This window comes from Fulmarus glacialis, unplaced genomic scaffold (assembly GCF_000690835.1).
Source record: "Fulmarus glacialis isolate BGI_N327 unplaced genomic scaffold, ASM69083v1 scaffold37092, whole genome shotgun sequence".
NCBI classification, from domain to species: Eukaryota; Metazoa; Chordata; class Aves; order Procellariiformes; family Procellariidae; genus Fulmarus; species Fulmarus glacialis.
In genome coordinates this window covers 5,161-22,722 of record NW_009196592.1, presented here as the reverse complement: position 1 = coordinate 22,722, position 17,562 = coordinate 5,161, and the positions used below count along the sequence as shown (strand labels likewise).

The 17,562-nt window shown below is 38.7% G+C and overlaps 1 protein-coding gene across 1 annotated transcript in view; it reads left to right on the top strand.

Moving 5' to 3' along the window:
- The window catches only part of LOC104072715 (tensin-3-like), a gene marked incomplete at both ends in the record, with an annotated part of 41,564 nt that extends 27,914 nt beyond the window's left edge, over positions 1-13,650 (top strand). Inside the window, one exon of the mRNA XM_009572251.1 lies at positions 12,391-13,650. Coding sequence (XP_009570546.1) covers positions 12,391-13,650 — 1,260 coding nt within the window. The remainder of the gene's footprint in view (positions 1-12,390) is intronic.
- Positions 13,651-17,562: the final 3,912 nt, after the last annotated feature.

The following is a 17,562-nucleotide window of genomic DNA, read 5'->3' as shown; positions in this document are numbered from 1 at the left end:
AGAGCAGCTAGTTCAAACTCTTCCAGGCTGAACAGAAGGAGGCAACTTCCAGTAAGCAGAGGGAAGGCTTTTTTTGTCAGAACCCAGGCCTACTACTTACTGTGGACATTTTCTCTCTTAACTGTGAAAGCAAAAGTTGCATTACTAGAACTCTTTTATATTGTTCTCTCTGTTCCTGGAGTCTATCAATATATAAACATGTTGCCTGCTGAAAGGGCAGATCTTTTTTTCTTACTAGGCACAGGTGGAAGCACTGTGGCATAAGCCTTCATCTGTGCAGTTTCTGAGATGGCCCTGGGCACTGAGCTGTCTCTCAAGTAGTACAGCCTAGACTGTATCTCCGGGTTCTTTATGTTCTATGTTGTTTTTCCATCTTATTCTGGACCTTGAAGAATGTTTCCTAATCTGTTACCCATTTAAAAGGCTCGCTAAACTTCTAAAGCTCATCTTACTTCTGGCGTCAAGCTATTCCTTGTGTTCCTTTTAGTAAATACGCATAAAATATTCTTTGTAGGAAGAACTTTTGTTTCTAAGTCATCTAGGCACATCAGAAAATTTCCACCAAAACTACATACTTTATTATGTTAGTGTATGCTTGTATTGAGCATGTGTAGATCATCTTCAAATACTCTTTTTGAGAAATAATTATTGTCATATAAGGTTACTATGTATTAATTCTACTATTGCTCTAATACCTGAAAATAAGCCACAAATCTTTTGAGTCCCTGTGCAAAACCCTCTAAGTTTAATTAATAAGTTAGGAAATCAAAGAGCTCTGCTAAATGTATCTGTGCCTTAGCTTCCCTTTCTGATATGTGGACTTGTTTAGAAACACCTGAAGATCAGTTTATTGAAAGCACCATAGAGTGGTGGAGCAATTTTATTAACAATGGTAATAACTGTTAACTTACACGTTCTGTACTCAACAGAAAGAATAAATTCATTATATTGACCTTTTAGACAGCCCTTGTAAGCCCTTTCTTTTTTCACTGTGGTCCCGTACAGTTTTCAGCAACCATGTAGAGTCATCAGTGTTTTTCTGCTGCTTCATATTTAATGACCGTAACTAATTTTTGCTGGAAGCCTAACAGTATAGTAAGAGAAAAGCCATGATTCAAGGTGAGTGTGCTGTTCCAGCTGTAAGGAAGAATAATCGTGAATTCTGAACCTCAACATTTGGAGTACACACTTGCAAATTAATGGAGTGTTCCTGAAGATGGGCTTTGTTTTTGGAATGAATGAAAGGAAATAGTTTCACGTAGTTCAATGACTTTGTAATGCCCTTAAACTTTGCTTAGTGTTTTGTACTTGTGGCGATGTTTTTGTACCATGACGTTTTGTTATTCTTTTGCTGATTATCCAAGCACAAGCTACTTCAAGTTAAGTCTATGCTTAAATGACTGAGAAAAGTTTGCAGAAGTAGAATCAAAATGACACAGTAGATCCTAGCTTCTGTATATTGCAGTAATAAATGTATCAGTCTATTCTTTGTACTTTGGATCATGGCACAAGTATTATTTTCTTTTCCCCAGGTGGGCAAAAGCGGGACAATATATTACAGTAGTATTCTAAGGGTGAGTCTGTGCTGGCTGGCTCTGGCTGTGTTTCATGCTGGCTGGACAGCAGCCAGCCTCTGGTCTAGAAGCTGTGCTTTGTGAAGCTGTTTTTTTGTTAGTCCAGAGTATTTGTAAAATCACTAAGGTACACATGTAATCCTTTTGAATGGCTGGGAAATATACATTAGCATTTGCACAACATAAAGATTCTGTAGGAGTCTTGGATTCCCTCTCCTTTGTTTCTCAAAAGATTCAAGGTTTAAGGACTTCAGGTGAGCCTGAGGGTCCTGCTTGTTAGCATTTTGCTAACAGCAACCCCCTCAGTTGGTTTCCTTTCAGAATGTTTGTTCACTTTCTGTTTTTTGTGATACATGCCTTTTTTTAATTTAGCCTCCTTTATTTTTCTGTTAGAGTCAGGGACTTGAGAAGCATAGCAAACCAAACAGCTTCCTGATGACTTACCTACTGTTATTTCATGTTGGAAAACTAGTTCTTTAAAATGGAATGCATATATGAACATCAGCATTTGCTTGGATGTCTTGGATAATCAGGGGAAGGAAACACAATGGTAGAAGCTGACTTCATGCCTTTCTTCTTTCTTTCCAGTCCATTCTGTTATCTTCAAATTATAATTCTCTAAAAACTCTAAAAATGTATTAAGGAATTGCCAGATGTTTATGGTCCAGGAATTGATCTTGCAGCCTTGGACCAATTTACCAAATCAGGACCTACTTTTTATATCACAGTTTGAGAGTTGCACTAAATGGAGTTTTAGGTCTCCAAATTGTAGAAAGCACCACGATTGGGCAATGCAAAGGTCTAAGATGATATAGATTCACAATGCTGATCCATATCTTTTTCCCAAAACTTTTGATCAGTTCATTGTGATCAGTTCATTTGTATGACCCTTCTCTGCCACTCTGTGGCAGACCAGGTATTATTTGTATTCGCAACAGTCAGCATAAAAGCTTCAAAGAGGTATATATTGTGGCCTAGCTTACAGAATTTATATGTTCCGTACCTGAACTGGACTAGACTGGCACACCCAGTAATCCGATAGTCCTCAGATGTGGAAATGTGCACACACCCAGTACTGCCAAGGGTGATGTGTCCCAGAAAGCCTGGAACTGATAACAGAGAAAGCATCAGCAAAACTGGTTGAGTGATTTGGTTTGAGAACATCTTTATAAACACATCCATGGATAGGTTTAACCTGTAGTTATACAGGGTTTTTTTGAGTTCACAAAGCGTTCTTGCAATGATTGTGTGGAGCACCACTAAGGCTATCTAGAACAATAAAATTTCAGCAGCATGGTGATCTGTCTGAATGAATCTGTTGCAGGTAAACTATTCATAGGATAAGTTAATTTGTGCAGAGCTGCTATCACCTTGTCCAGGTTTCTTCTGCTAATCTAGCTAGTGCAGGTGTCAGTGTTGAGCCTCAGGCTGTGTTCAAGCATGCTGGGTGCTAATGGTCCAATATCCTGCAGTGCAGGCTTATGAAGGAGCAGAAGAAGCCTGTAATTGACACAAGGAATACAGTTGGTGTGTTTTCCTCACAGAGAACAAAAACACAGTGAGACCAAAACTAAATTTGTATCTTAAGTGAGACTCATCAGTTTGTATCAAGAGTTTTGAATATACCTTTTTGTTTCTTTTCGTATCGTCGAGGCAGTTGCTGGAAGTTTCCAGCTTACAAGCAATTCTGCATCGTCCCAGAGGAGAGAGCCAGTTCTCTGGTTCTGGGAAGGTACTGCAGGCATACCTTGTGTTGTGTGGTTTGTGTCTTTTATCAGTCTTTACCGGTTTCATGTGCAGCCATTTACTGATTTGCAAGAACAGCAATACTTGAACAGAAAAGTGTGTACTTTCTGAATTAGCTTTGAACTTAATTTCTAACTCTTTCATAAGCAATGAACAGGTAGATGTATTTTGTGGATGCACGAGCCACTTTTATCTTTTGCTCAACTGAAAAGTCATTGAAGTGTTGACAGTCCCTGAAACAGAAAATGAACGTTGTCTAGGGGCATGGCTGTCTGGTGGTGATGCATGCATACATTTGTAATAATGTTTAAAGTTTGTGGGCTGCTGTGTGGTGGGATACAGCTGTTATTAAAGGAGGAACTAACAGGCTCACTCCCCCTAGTTTGAGCTGATTCATTCCAGAGACAGAGAAGGAGTCAGAGCTTGCTGGGGTTTGGGAGCTTGAGAGCAGCAGCTGCTGCATAAAAATAAGCGTTATTACTGCAGGACTTCCAGAAAGCTTTTCTTGCCTGAGAACTCCAGTAATATACAAATTCTTGAAGACGTAGATGAGAGTGTCTGACCTGCTTGTTCAGTGTGGAAGCACAACGTTTTCTAAAGGCTGTTCGTTTTTGGAAAAAGGCATGAAAAGCAAGCAATCATAAGTGTGTGGCTAAATGATCTGGGAACTGAAACTCACTTGGCTTAATTTGGATATTGAAACAGACTGAGAAAAGAACCACTGTAAGGAAATAGCTTGTAGACTGAATTACCTTTTCAGCCAACACTTTTCCACTCCTCCTTGGCTCCAGGAGTTCAGATTTCATTGAACCTGATTGTCCCCTCAGGCTCCTCCCTCGTGTTTACATTTTCATTTGCTTTTTCTGGCTGATACAAGTCTCATGCTTCTTTAGCAAGACCATTTACCTCCAGGAGCAGGAATAGCAGCTGCGGCTCAAACAGCAGGAGTAGAGACATTTCTTGCCTTTTTAAGCTGGGGTGTTTGCCCTAACTCTGGCTTTCCTCTGTGCAGGGTTTTGCTTAGAGAATATTAGTTGATTGAAATGAGCCAATGATTGACTATTGCAGAAAGTTCCTGATCGTGCCTAGTAAAGAGGTAAGAAGCTTTGTTGTGGTTCAAGAGCTGGAAATACAATACAACCACGTATATTTCTGCATAGATTTTATAGGCATTATATGGGAAGAGTCTGTGAGGAATGAGGGCCAGTGTGTGTTAGGGAGGGAGAAAGGAAAAGACAAGCACACATAAATAGATTTAACTTTGAAGGAATGCAGCTCTGGACTTGTCCAGATTTGCCTGAAGGTAGAAATATTTATTTATGAGGTTGAAAAAAATAATACAGATCTCATGTAATGTTTCCTGCTGCAACATGAACAAGGGCACAGTGTGCAAAGGTTTGTGTATTTGCAACCTTCTTCTTTTTGTTCAGGTGGGCTGGGTCAGAACGGCTCTCGGTGAATTTGTGGTGTATGTGTTTACCTAGCTGGCTTGCATTTGTATGTGTTTTCACAAGTGGTGAATGGACAGGGGGTAGCTGTGGGGACAAGTCAAAAGGCTGAAAGACTGAAACTTCTTTTTAACTCACAAGCCTACCTTTGGGTATTTGGATTTCAAGGAGGGAAGTGCCAGGAAACATAGGCTTGGAAGGAAACCACTGAATTTGGTATGTGTTGGTATTTCAGCTCCTAATTTTTATATAAGTTGCTCTTTGTGTATTAGGTATGGGAGTGAAAATACACACATACCCTTTGCCTGAGGCTTTCATTTATAAGAGAGTCCCTGATGCTGGTGTGTGTGTGTAATTCAGCTGCAGTGTGGGAATTTTGTCAGGTTTCAGCCTGGGCAGTTTGGGGAGTTGGAACAGCTCCTGGGAAGAGAGGTCAGGCTGAAAGAAAGTGGGCCCCTTTGGTTTGGTTAACTAAATTCCAGCATTACTTAGGTCTCCACCGTTGTGAACTTCCCTTGTTTTTTGACAGCTGTGTTACTCCTGCATTTTAGAGAGTGTTGCTTCCTTGGAAAAAATGAGAATGGGAATGGAGTTGTGCATTGAGTTATCAAATGCATAAGGCCTCTGCAATACCATTACTTAGCAAGGTGCACAGAACAAAATTTTGCATTGCTAGCATATTTTCTCATTTTCTTTGGTCAAAAATGTTCCCTGCCTATATGCATAGCTTCACTTTTGCAGTTAAGTTGGTTATCACTTTTGGGGGGAAAACGTGGATGAATACCAGAATAAAGTGAAGTCCAAAAGTCTTAGTGCAGAGGTATTCCAAAACTATGATTTAGAAAAAGCTGGAATTTGAAATGAAGGTGTTATAGAATATGAGAACCTTGTATTTTGAAGGTTTATAGTATTTGAATAGTTCATTTGTCCTGGTTTTATGAACAAATAAACCATATATACATAGTTTTTATATATAGAGAGAGTTTTTATATATATAGTTTATATAGAGAGCTTATATATATGAAATAGTGAACATACATGCATTTTCTATTTATGTACAGACAAAAATAAAAATCTGAATCTTGTATTTCTTTTGATTGTTTGCATGTTTTCCACTATGATATCATTGAACCTTTGGAGATAGATTTGTGGTGGTTGTTTCCTTTTAAAATAAGTCCTATGTAAGTAGTCTTTGGGCCACTCTGGTTCAGAAACATATCTCAGGCTGCCGAGTATAACGTTTGGGTAAAACCACTGACACATACATGTGCTCTATAAATGCTGACTCTGTCAACAGAGTGTGATACCGTATATTCCCCCCAGCAGAAATGCTATAATTTAAAATAAAATTATTATTTTTGCCTCATACAGCATTTGATATTCCTTTTAAACCAAGTTAGGAGGGAAAAATGCTAGGTAGAGTTGATTTTTTTTACCTCAACTAAGTTGTATTCTTTCCACTGGACTTGCAGTGACAAATCTTACACAAGTCTCAGGTAAAACTAAATTCCTAATGCTGTTCAGCATCACACACCAGAATTTTTTTTTAATCAGTAGTGGATAATTACATTTAAAAAACCCCAAATTAATCTAAGAATGCTTTCCCACAACTGTGCAAATGTGAAAATGATTTAAATTTGTTATGTACAATATTCATTGTGTTTTCATGATCAGGAGCTGCAACTTTTAAATACCCAGACTCCTCAAGAGCAGCTGGATTTTTGTTTACCTGTGAGTCTCATTCTTTCTCATCTGTTTATAATGCAGAATGATAATTTTTTGGTGACTATTTGAGGTTTCTAAAAAGGCAGCTGCCTACTAGAGCAAAATGGTCTAGTCACAAGTAAACTGTTTTATCCCACAATCACAGGTGTTTCCTTGTGAAGTCTAATGATGTTGTATTCATCTTTAAGTTCACAGCCAAAAGTCAGCAGGTCCCAAACATTTCTGTTTCTTGCTTCACTTGTAGACAGATAACATACTATGACTCCTGAAGTTCTAGCATAAATATCAAAAGTAGCATCTGTTAGGCTCACCATTGTGACCGGTGCGACCTCTGTTTGGAGAGCCACTGCTCTGAGAAATTGCCTTAGGGATTTTTGAAGCTTGGCAGTGGGCCAGACTTTCAGATATGGATACTTAAGTAGGACATCTAGATCCCACCCTTTACTGATTACATCTCCCTTATGCTGCTTAAATGCCTTATTTATATAGCCAGGTGCTCACTTTAAATGGTTCGTGTAGGACTGGGAATCTTGGAAATTGTTTGCTCATTTAGTCAAGTTGAGTTCTTGGTTCTCCTCTCATGTATATGCAGTTCCTTCCAATTCAGATAATCTACATTTATCAGATAATAATGTAGCATGTATTAAAATGTTTCAAGCTGTTAGTGTCTTTCATTGTGAAGTTCTTCTTAATAAGTGGTATACCTAGGCTTGTTGTCTTGGTTATGAACACAGTTAGACTGACGCTGAATAAGATAGTACTCATGTCCACGGCTGTTCAGGCTTTTTAATCCACTGATATTCCACATACCGGCAATCTTGAGGTAACAGGGTGAGACACTGAATGCCACAAAACCTAGCTGCCAGTTTTACAGTGCTGAAATACTTCACAGAGATGCTAGCGTGCAGACGTCATTCCTTCTGCCATGGTGTTCAGTTCTGACAGGGCTGTGTGATTCATTAGCACAGGTAGTAATTGGGAAGCCCACACAGCTCACGGTCATCGGTTGCTTATACAAAGTGGTTCTAGTCATCTTAGGAGAATCTAAAATTTTAGAGATTTTATTTTTTACAGGGACCATGCTGTAGGAAAAACATGGTTACTACTGGTGAAGCTTCAGATCAGATTAACTGAGTTTCCCCATAAAAATGAGATCTTTCCATATACAGACTCATGAACACGTACAGACTCGTGTGTAAGCTTTCCTCTCCTGGTCATGAAGCTTTCAGTCTCTTAAGTTTGATGCCTCTGTTCTAATTTTATGTTGGGCCATCCTGAGCCAAACCCTGTGAGAAGTCCCAGAAAGACTCTTCTTGTTCCCAGTATTATCTATCAATCAGGCTTCTAATGAGTACAGATGCCATTCTTCAGTGTAGTAGAGATCTATACTTCTAGGTATTTTTGAAAAGCTCTGTTTGCAAAAAAGACATTTTCATTCATCTACATGACAGGTAGGGGAGGGAGAAATTCCTCTAGCAAAATTTTTCTTCCTTTCATCTGATTTACTTGTCTAAAACATTCCTAAACCCTTCCTTGACGCTTACCAGTTAACGCTAACTATTCAGAGAAACATGAAACTTTTTACAATCTCTTCTTAGTGTTCACTACGAACTATAGCTCAGATTAAAACTGGAATTTGAGTAGTAGTTAATTAAATGCCTTAGCCAGCAATGGGATCATTTGAGAGTTCAAAGACAGCCATTTAACTTCTACATTTATCAGAAAAAGATGCTTTTAAATTTACTTAAAAGACATCTCAGAATCCTGAAGTAGTTTAAGTCCAAGCTTTGTACTGGCAAGTAAATGCAGTATGAAAAGGAACAGTCTCTAAGAAATGTAAATTGTTCAGAATTTGAAAAAACAAAACAAAACCCCAACAAACTCCTGAATATTGTAAAGCTATTGTATTCAATCCAAAGTCTAATGGAAAGAAGCACCTGAGTGCTCTAGTTTGCATACTTAATAGTTAAACAGCAAACAAAGATCATAAGCAACCAAAACACCATCCTCTGCTGAAAGCTGTTTTCATATATATATCCAATGGTGCTAATTCTTAACACCATTAAAAATACAATGAGGAATTATTTTTGCACATTTCCCAATTTGTGTGTAGAGATACTGTACAGATGTTTTAAAAAACAAACAAACAAACACCCCTCCCCCCCAACTTTCTAAAAAAGCTTTCTTTGTTTCAAATGGAAACATAAAGAGAGGAGATGAACAATTCTTGACATTTATAATCCACTTATGTGACTCTAGGTTTGTTGTTTGTATTTAATTTTCTGGTGTTTTTTTCCCAAATGAAATGGCATAATTTTAAGTAGAGATGCTACTGGTAAGCTGAACTCATGTCTCTTCTTCAGAACGGAAGCTGTATGGTTCACAGTTAGGAGACCCGCAAACGGTTTGTGATTGCTCAGCGTTCCGGGCAATGTGCAGAATAAATTTGATAATTTTGTTATTAGTGGAAGAAGTACTGGGCCGGGTTATCTCTGAACCTTACAGAGCACACATGTGCAAGAGCCTCAGGCCAGTAGTCCGCTGGCAGTCTGTCTGTCTTCTTGTCTCTACTCCTGTTGCTGTGCTTGGATGGCACTGTGTGATGGTACAGGGAGGGCTAACGGAGGGAGAAGCACGAAGGTTTTCCATTGCTTCCATGGCTGTACTTGAGAATTTGACAGATTTTGTACTTAACATTTCTGTATGGTGAACCAAATCTGTGTGCTAGAATGTTTCACCTAGTGTGAGGTATTTATGGCTGAGTAGCATGTTTGAAGGATTTACAGCACTGTGCCTAGTTTTGGGTAACAGAAAAGTCAGACAGGAAGATTTCTTAATGGTTCAAGTGTACTAGTCCTATATTTACTTAGCTGCGTTGCAGCTCAGACCTGTAACCTCCTAAGTCTATTTTGTGTCAGGATATTCAACTATTCAAAACAAAGCAGTTTTGTATTGTTTTCTGTTCCAGTTTTTGAACTCAAAACTAAGCACACAGAAAAGAAAAAAAAAATCACCTAATAGGTACTCTTAGTGGGTTTTTTTCTTTTTTTTTTTTTTTTTAATTTTTGCAATTTAGTGTGGAAACTGTGTTAAATAATTCCACATGAAGTGCCAAGTGTGCTTTGTTGTCCTGGCAGTAGTGAGAGCTTATGAGAAATCACAGTATGAAAGAGGTTGAGAAACTGTCAATTGGCTGTATTTTCCTTAGATATGGTATTTTTTTCATAAATGTTGTTTTTAAATATCTGTACACAGACATCCAACCTCATGCATCGTAGCTCTTTTCACCATGGGATTTACACATCATAAACTTCAGCAAACTTCTAACAGTTTGCCCATAGAGAAATTCTACAGCAAGGGGAATTGCTTTCTTTTTTCCCTAGCCTGATGACTTGTTCTGAAAAGGAGTATTTTCGTCTTTTGCATGTGCTGTTTTTCAAATCAACATCAGCCAAGTAATAGTACCTTAAAAAGTAAAAAGTTGTCCTTTAATTATTAGCTAAAATCTATTAAACCTATCGTATAACCTCCAGTGTGTAAGCATTTTAACTGATGGAAACTTGGCAGTATGTCCCATAATGAAGGCTTTTTCCAACCAGACCACTTTTCTTGCCATTATAAACTGATGAATTCATTGCCATCTGAATAATGTTTTTTCTAAAATGGTATTGCCTAGAAAAGCTTCCTAGTTCGGAAGCTTCATGAACACAATGCCATTTTAAGTATATTTTGAAAATGTGTGGTAGAGTTGATGTTGAAACGCTCTCCATGGCTCTTTTGATTCTGGAACTGCCACAGATGTAGACTAAGCTGTTGGTTACCTTTGACAAAAATCTGCGTGTTCCTAAATTGTAATGGTCTAATTTTCTTATTATCAAACAATTCTCAAACTATGGGTAGGAAAAGTTCTTCAGAAACTTCTGCTTAATATAATATAATATAATATGTTTTGGTAAATGAACATTAAATCCTTTGAAAGTAGAACCACTCACTTTACTTTCCTGGCTTGGTGGACAGTAGAAATATTTACTCCTAAAGCTTTTCATAAGAAACAGAATTAATTGTGTTCATTTCAGCACTGGTAAGAGCCCAGTAGCCATACTCTACCCTCAGGTTAGTCTAACCTGTGTGATGTGTGTGGGAGTTGGACAAACAAGTCCAATAAAGGATCGTAAGAATGTGCCTCCCACGGCTTTGTTTCTTCTCTTTGATCTATAATGTCAAGGAGAGCTTTAAAAAGCCCTGACAGGCAGAGGTAGGAGAAAGTGGTTTGGATAAAATAAGCTGGATTCAAATAAACTCTTGAGCTTTTAAAATGTTCCAGAGGGAAATCGCTCTATTCAATGTTTTGTGGTTTTATCCATTGCCAGCATTGGTAGTACTGAAATAACATGGAAAAGATTATTCTCACAGTAGTATTTTTAACTCAAATGGATTTTTTATTTCCTGATTGTATGTAAAAATCTGTTCAAGGTTGTGGTTTTTTTTCTGGGAACCAAAAAGGGATTTTTTTCAACAACTTTAATTACCCATTTTGTATGTATTTCGTATTTGTTATTGTTCAGTATATATTTTATGTGATTCCTGTTAGCCGTAAAGCATAATATCTAAAATATTACACGTGATAAAACATGTAGAGGAGATAATTCTAAGGCTGAGATTTTAGTCTCTAACTTGTGATTCGCTTGACTATTTTATGTTTCGCATTTATTATTTGTTGATTATTGAAAAGAAATAATTAAGATGGGCTGGCTGCTGCAGAATGAAAGAAAAATCAATATATCAGATTAAAAAATACGGGATGTGTGCCTCGAGATAGCAAGAAGCAGCAGGGTTCATGGATGCCAGTAACAGTTCTGGGATCAAAAGCAATATAGTCACTTCAGTGAAGCCCTCCACCTGAGTTCATTAACCCTGTAAGAAAGTAAAACTTGGCTCAACCAATTCTTCTGTGCATAACTGATGTCAGTGAAGTGTGCTAAGTTCTGCTCATGTAACTGGAAGCAAGAATTTGTCTGTTCTCAACACCCAGCCTTAGTAGACTTAGTTAGATGCATTTTCCTGCAAAATTGTTGTATTTTCTAAAGATGTTCTAAACAGAAAGGGAAGTTCTAGCCCATATTTATTATGAGTGGTTCTTCATAAACTTCAGTTGAGTGAGTACCACAGAGATTAGAAATAAAGTTAGTTCTTCCCATCATTGATGAGGAAGGAGTTATATTCTGATTTTTAAGGGATTATGGCCTTGCTTATTAAAATTGAAATGTGAAATGCATACCAGATCCTCCACGTGTAGAAATTTCGTAGTCTAACATTTCCTCATGCATGCCTTTGTGAAGAGGCCTTACATATATTCCAAGGACCGCAGCTCTGATTGAAAGCCTGTTTTTTCCTTGCACCACCAAGAAAAGGAGTAAATGATTCTTCGTAATGTAGTTAGACCATCAAGTAGAAATGGATGAACTGGTAATTGCATGATATATGTTAAAGGCAGGTATTGCTGGTAGGTTCCTACCATTCTTGCTCTGAATGGAATGCATGGTAGCTGCCTCTCAAATTTCTGGCACTGTGATAGTGTAATTCTTCAAATTAGTATGAAGAGTTTGTGGAGCCATAAACATGTCTTCAAAATAGCATAAAAAGAGAGAACTGTATTTGATCTTGAGCTATGAATGGCATGTTATATTTCCATCAAGAAAACTGCTATAAATTGAAATGTAAAATGAGAGAAGATAATGCCATTGGTTGATGCTGTATTTGTAGAGCCAATTTAGTTTTGGAGAAACAATACCATTAGTATTAGCAGTACTTCTGTCGCGTGGTGCGACACCAGTCAAAGCCCTTATATAATGCCTTGTCCTTTTCTCTCCCTTTCCTTGTTACTTATCTCTCCACAGTGCTGCATACCCAAGGTCCCATTGATGGCAGTCTCTATGCGAAAGTGAGAAAGAAGAGCTCTTCAGACAGCAGCATCCCTGGTGTTGCTCAGGGTGTTCCCGTGACTGGCAGTCCTGATCACAGTGATCATACCCTGTCTGTCAGTAGTGATTCAGGACACTCAACAGCTTCCATCAGGACAGACAAGACTGAGGAGCGCCTTGTACCAGGAGTCAAACGGGGTCTGAGCCCACAAGAGAAGGCAGAACTGGACCAGCTACTTAGTGGCTTTGGTCTGGAGGATTCTGTCAACACCACCAAGGATATGACCGATGCCCGAAGCAAGTACAGTGGGACTCGCCACATAGTGCCAGCTCAAGTTCACGTAAATGGAGACGCCAAACTGAAGGACAGGGAGACTGATATTCTGGATGATGAAATGCCTAATCATGACCTTCACAGTGTGGACAGCATTGGCACTTTGTCTTCCTCAGAAGGGCAGCACTCCACCCACCTAGGGAACTTTAGTTGCCACAAGAGCAGTCAGAACTCACTTCTTTCAGATGGCTTTGGAAGTAACGCTGGGGAAGAGCATCACAGTGCTTTTGCTGCAGACCTGGGAATTGGTGTGGATCCCCTCTACGAGAGATCATTTGGAAGCACTGAGCCAAAGTCAACTCAGAAGTTGCAACAGAATCCTTCTGTCTCACCCCAGCCTCAAGCCTATGGCCCAAGTAACTACTCTACTCAGACCTGGGTACGCCAACAGCAGATGGTCACTGCTCACCAATATGGTTTTGCCCCAGAGAATGAAATTAGGGTTGGCATTCATACCACTGTGGAGAATTCGTGCAGTGTCCAGAGCCAGTCCCGAGTCCCAGACACCCCAACACGTGGCTCCAGCAGCAGAGATGCTGTGCAGAGGGGGCTAGAAGGCGTGGCAGGTGCTGCTGAAGCTGCAGAACATGCCAGTGCCGAGACTTTTAAGTCAAGGCCAGTGCCTCAGAGGGACACAAATGGCCTGGATCTAGGACGGAACGTAGGGGACTTGCCAGCTTCTCCAACTTTGGATATTGATCAGTCCATTGAACAACTGAACAGGCTGATCTTGGAGTTAGACCCTACATTTGAACCTATCCCGACCCGCATTAACACTGTCACCAGGGACAGAAATCAAGTAAATGGCTTCACTAGCCTTGATGTAGACACGGAAGGGCTTGGCAGGAGTCCTGGCTTCCATGACAAATTAGAGGTCACAAACAGGAATCCATCCCGGCATGGTAAGCTGGTAATACTTTCTGAAGATAATGCTTTTCCTAGCACTTGTGTGTTCTTGATATGGTACAGCAGGACCTCAGGTCATGACTTACAACTTTCAGGATTATTATCGAGGGATTATTTCTGATACCCTCTTCACATAACCATCCAAGAAATATGGAATCAAACTGATGTAAGATAAGTGAGTTTTGCAGGTGCTTTTTTTTTTTGCTTGAAAAAAGTACCGTTCAGAGAATTCTTACCTGTTACAGATCATCAGTTGGGATTTTTTGCTGCTGTAAGTTTAAGTGATAAGTGAGCAGAATTCCTACATTGAGACATTTTTAGAAGGCATCTGTAGTGAAATGGTTTATGATTTATGATTATATGGTTTTTATTATGATGATTTTTTATGATTTCCACTTAAAATAGGAGAAGAATCTCCAACAATTTTATCTTCAAATTTAGTGTAATGCTGCTGGCATTAAATTTCTATGCAGTAGATTCTCCAAAGCAATTAATTACTGTTGAAACACTGCAGCACAGGAGGTGTAATTGATAACACAAACAAATGTTGGCTGCCATGGGGATGAGGAAATAGCCATGAATAAAGGATAACCAAAACAGCAGTTGTTCACTGATGAGTAATGGTTGGTCTTACACAGTCAGGTTTTAAGGGGAGCATTATACCCTGTGACTTAAACAGTGCTTGTCCTAACAAGTATGTCAAGAGAATGAATTGGCTTATGGTGGAGGGAGTTGGCAGATCAGGGCTGAATGGTTCTGAGTGAGGGTGAATGGACGAATGAGGTATTCTGAGTGAGCAGAAGCAAACAGTGCTGGAGATGAATGAGATTGTCGTGATGCATTGTGTGTGTGCCTAACTTGAGGGTTGAATTACGAGAGGATGGTGGGGTTATCTGGTTTCCTGCATGAACGTGCAGAAACTGTATGCCTTAAGAAGGCATGTGCATGTTTCCAGTGCCCTGCAGAGCTGGAAGAATGAGTTTAAGAATGAAATGTGTGTATGTCAGCTGAGATGTAAATTACGGTGCATTCTTACCTCTCTCTGCTTGTATGTTTCTGCAGATTGACAGATAGGTAGCTATCTCTCCCGTCACACTTCTTCCTAGAGGTTTTCATATACACGTACCCTTAACATAGGTTAACATGGCACAAACTACTGACTGCCCATGTAGCAGAGTTCTGGGTTCTGTCCGAAATGATGTCTTGGGTTAAGTGTTCAGTGTTTTTGAGAACAGAAAGAAGCAGGCAGTGATCCTTGAATTTCTTTTTGCTGGGATGTGTCTTTATGAATCATGTAGAACAGTGGCTGATGACCTCTTTTCTCCTTCAGTGCTATGTGCGTCGCTTATCAGAGGTGAATCAGTGCCCTGTATGTTAAGATTTTCCAATTTTTTGCTTTTACATGAGCTGAGTTACACAGAGATGAGTGTCTGGTAGTAAATGAAGCTGTCATTTACTAGTAACACTGTGCTGCAGTAGTTCTTAATTTTAAATAACAGGAAAGTTTGTAACTTGAGGAAATTTTGATGCATATGTAAGCTTTTCTCTGCGGCCTTATGTTCCCCCTTTACTTCACTCTATGTATATTCCTTCATGCCTAATAACACATGACCTCAGTCTACTGTTAAAGATAATTTGTAAGACTTATTTCCTCGAACCAGCCATCTTTTATCACAAAGCTTATGCTTATTGGGTAGAGAAGGAAAGCTAAAACAATATTTTGCTTCTACCTAGAAAACCCTAAAAGTGAGAATCTGTTAATAATCGTAGAGAACAGAAAGGTTTGTACCCATTTTCATAAAACCTATCATTACTGTACCTTTTCTTAAAATTTTACAATTTGCATCTTTAGAAAAATGTTAGAAGCAGCTGGAGAATTACACGATCAAACTAAGGCAAAGCACATGAACATATGCATTCGACATTTGGGGGCAGCCTGTTTCCATTGCAGTGACGAAGAGATGCATGTCTATCTATATTCGGCCAGCATGAGGAACAGAGGGACTGTATTTTCCATAAGGTTGAAATTGCATTGTTGCTTTCAGCTAATTCTAATTCTTCTTCATGCGTGAGTTACTGTGTTTGAAAATACTGTCTTAAAACATCCTTAGGTCACCTAATGTGGTGGGGACAACACAGATACACGGTTCATGCAGCCTTACGTTTTGTGTGGAGTTTATATAGTTTATTAGCTCAGTAAAGAATTGAGCATTAAACAAAGCCATCTTCCCTCCCTCTCTCCCTCAAAAGAAGTCCAACATGCAAAATGAATAAAAATGAGGTGGCTAAACATCTGATTACAAGTGTCTGGAACATCTTCAGAGATCTTTCCTCTATCAAAAATAAATCTTTGAAGATGGGCCAAATTACAGTATCATAAATCATGCTATAGTGTATCTGCAGACAAAAGAGAGGGGAAGAAATCCTTTTTGCATACTTTATTAAATAATAATTTTTAAAAGCATTGAACTGTTCCAGATGTTCCCATTCACTCTGTGATATTCTGTGGGAGAGCGAACCCAGTCCATCTGAAATAAGTTGTAAAGTGACAGGAGAACAAAGCTTGTCCAAATCCTCATGTCCCTTATTTGCATGTACTAACAATACACTACAAAACCTGTTGTAGTTTCCATCTCGCAGGAAAATTTTGGTACCTGGCTTGGAGTTAATTTTACAGTGGTTAACAGTAAATTTAAATGGAGTTTTTAGCGAAACTGAAGTTAAAAACTGAGTTTTTAAGTTAAAACTGGAGTTTTAACTAAATTCGATTTTTTAAACTAAACTAAATTTAGTTTAATGAATTTTGAAGCTAAAGTTAAAAATGGAATTTTAGTTACATTTAGAAGCACAGTAATTTTAAATTTAATTTATGTCATGTACTTATTCCACAAATTTCTGTCAATCCTGTAACTTTCAGGATGTGGGCCTGTCATCATTATGACATCTCTGTATGGGTTTGGAGATAACCAGTTTGCATTTTGCAACAGGCTTGCTGTACATGCTTGGCACAGTCTAAGGGGGCTAAGAAACTAAAGTGGCCAGACCTGCGAAGCTGCTGTGTCCTACCTGGACAGGTTTAATGGACTACTTGGATTTGGGGTAGAGTTTAGACCTTTTCATTTGCTTGTTAGACTAATGGGTTATAAGGAGTTTGGACTCCTAGTCTACTACCCATTGTAGATAGGAGAAAAAAGAATAGTTTGCTTGTGAACCATTGCTAAACGTGGGGTATTTTTTCAAGAATAAAGAGGTTTTTCTGGCTGCAATAGCACTTCCTGCTACATTTTAGAAAGATTAAGGCACTGAAAATATCACAGACACAGCTCAGTTGACTTTTGTTCTCATTAATCCCTTTGAAACAGTGTCCTTATAGAGCTGTGAATCTGAAAATTTGAGCATAACAAGATGCTCTGTTAGCACTTGCATCAGAAATCCATCATTTTGTTTCAATTGGGTATGCATTTGCTTGTCCTTTTTCCATCACAACAATGTTTAGCTCGAGTTTTGCCTTGCTATCTCTGAAGATGTTATTTTTCCATTAAATTTGTAACAGCGATTGTAAAGCTGATTCTAAATTCTTAAAATAGATTTGCTTTGGTTTAAGCATAAAGCTGTCTTGAAAGCTTGATCGTTAAATGCCTTCTGCAAAAATCTTAAACTTTCTAGAAGATAAATGGTGCCAGAGAAGGAAATCACTTTTGATTTGGATAGTGTTGTGGTAACATTTTTTAGTATGTGGTGCAGTCCCTGAAGGCTCCTCTGTTAGAAGTTAACTTACGGACTTTTTTTTTTACTTCATGAATTGTTAAGCCTCCTGTTGGATTGAATCCCTATGTTTCACAGTAATGGGTAGTCAGAGTTATGCAGGTCTTTTTAAACTGCTGTATAGGCAGCAGCATCTGGAATTT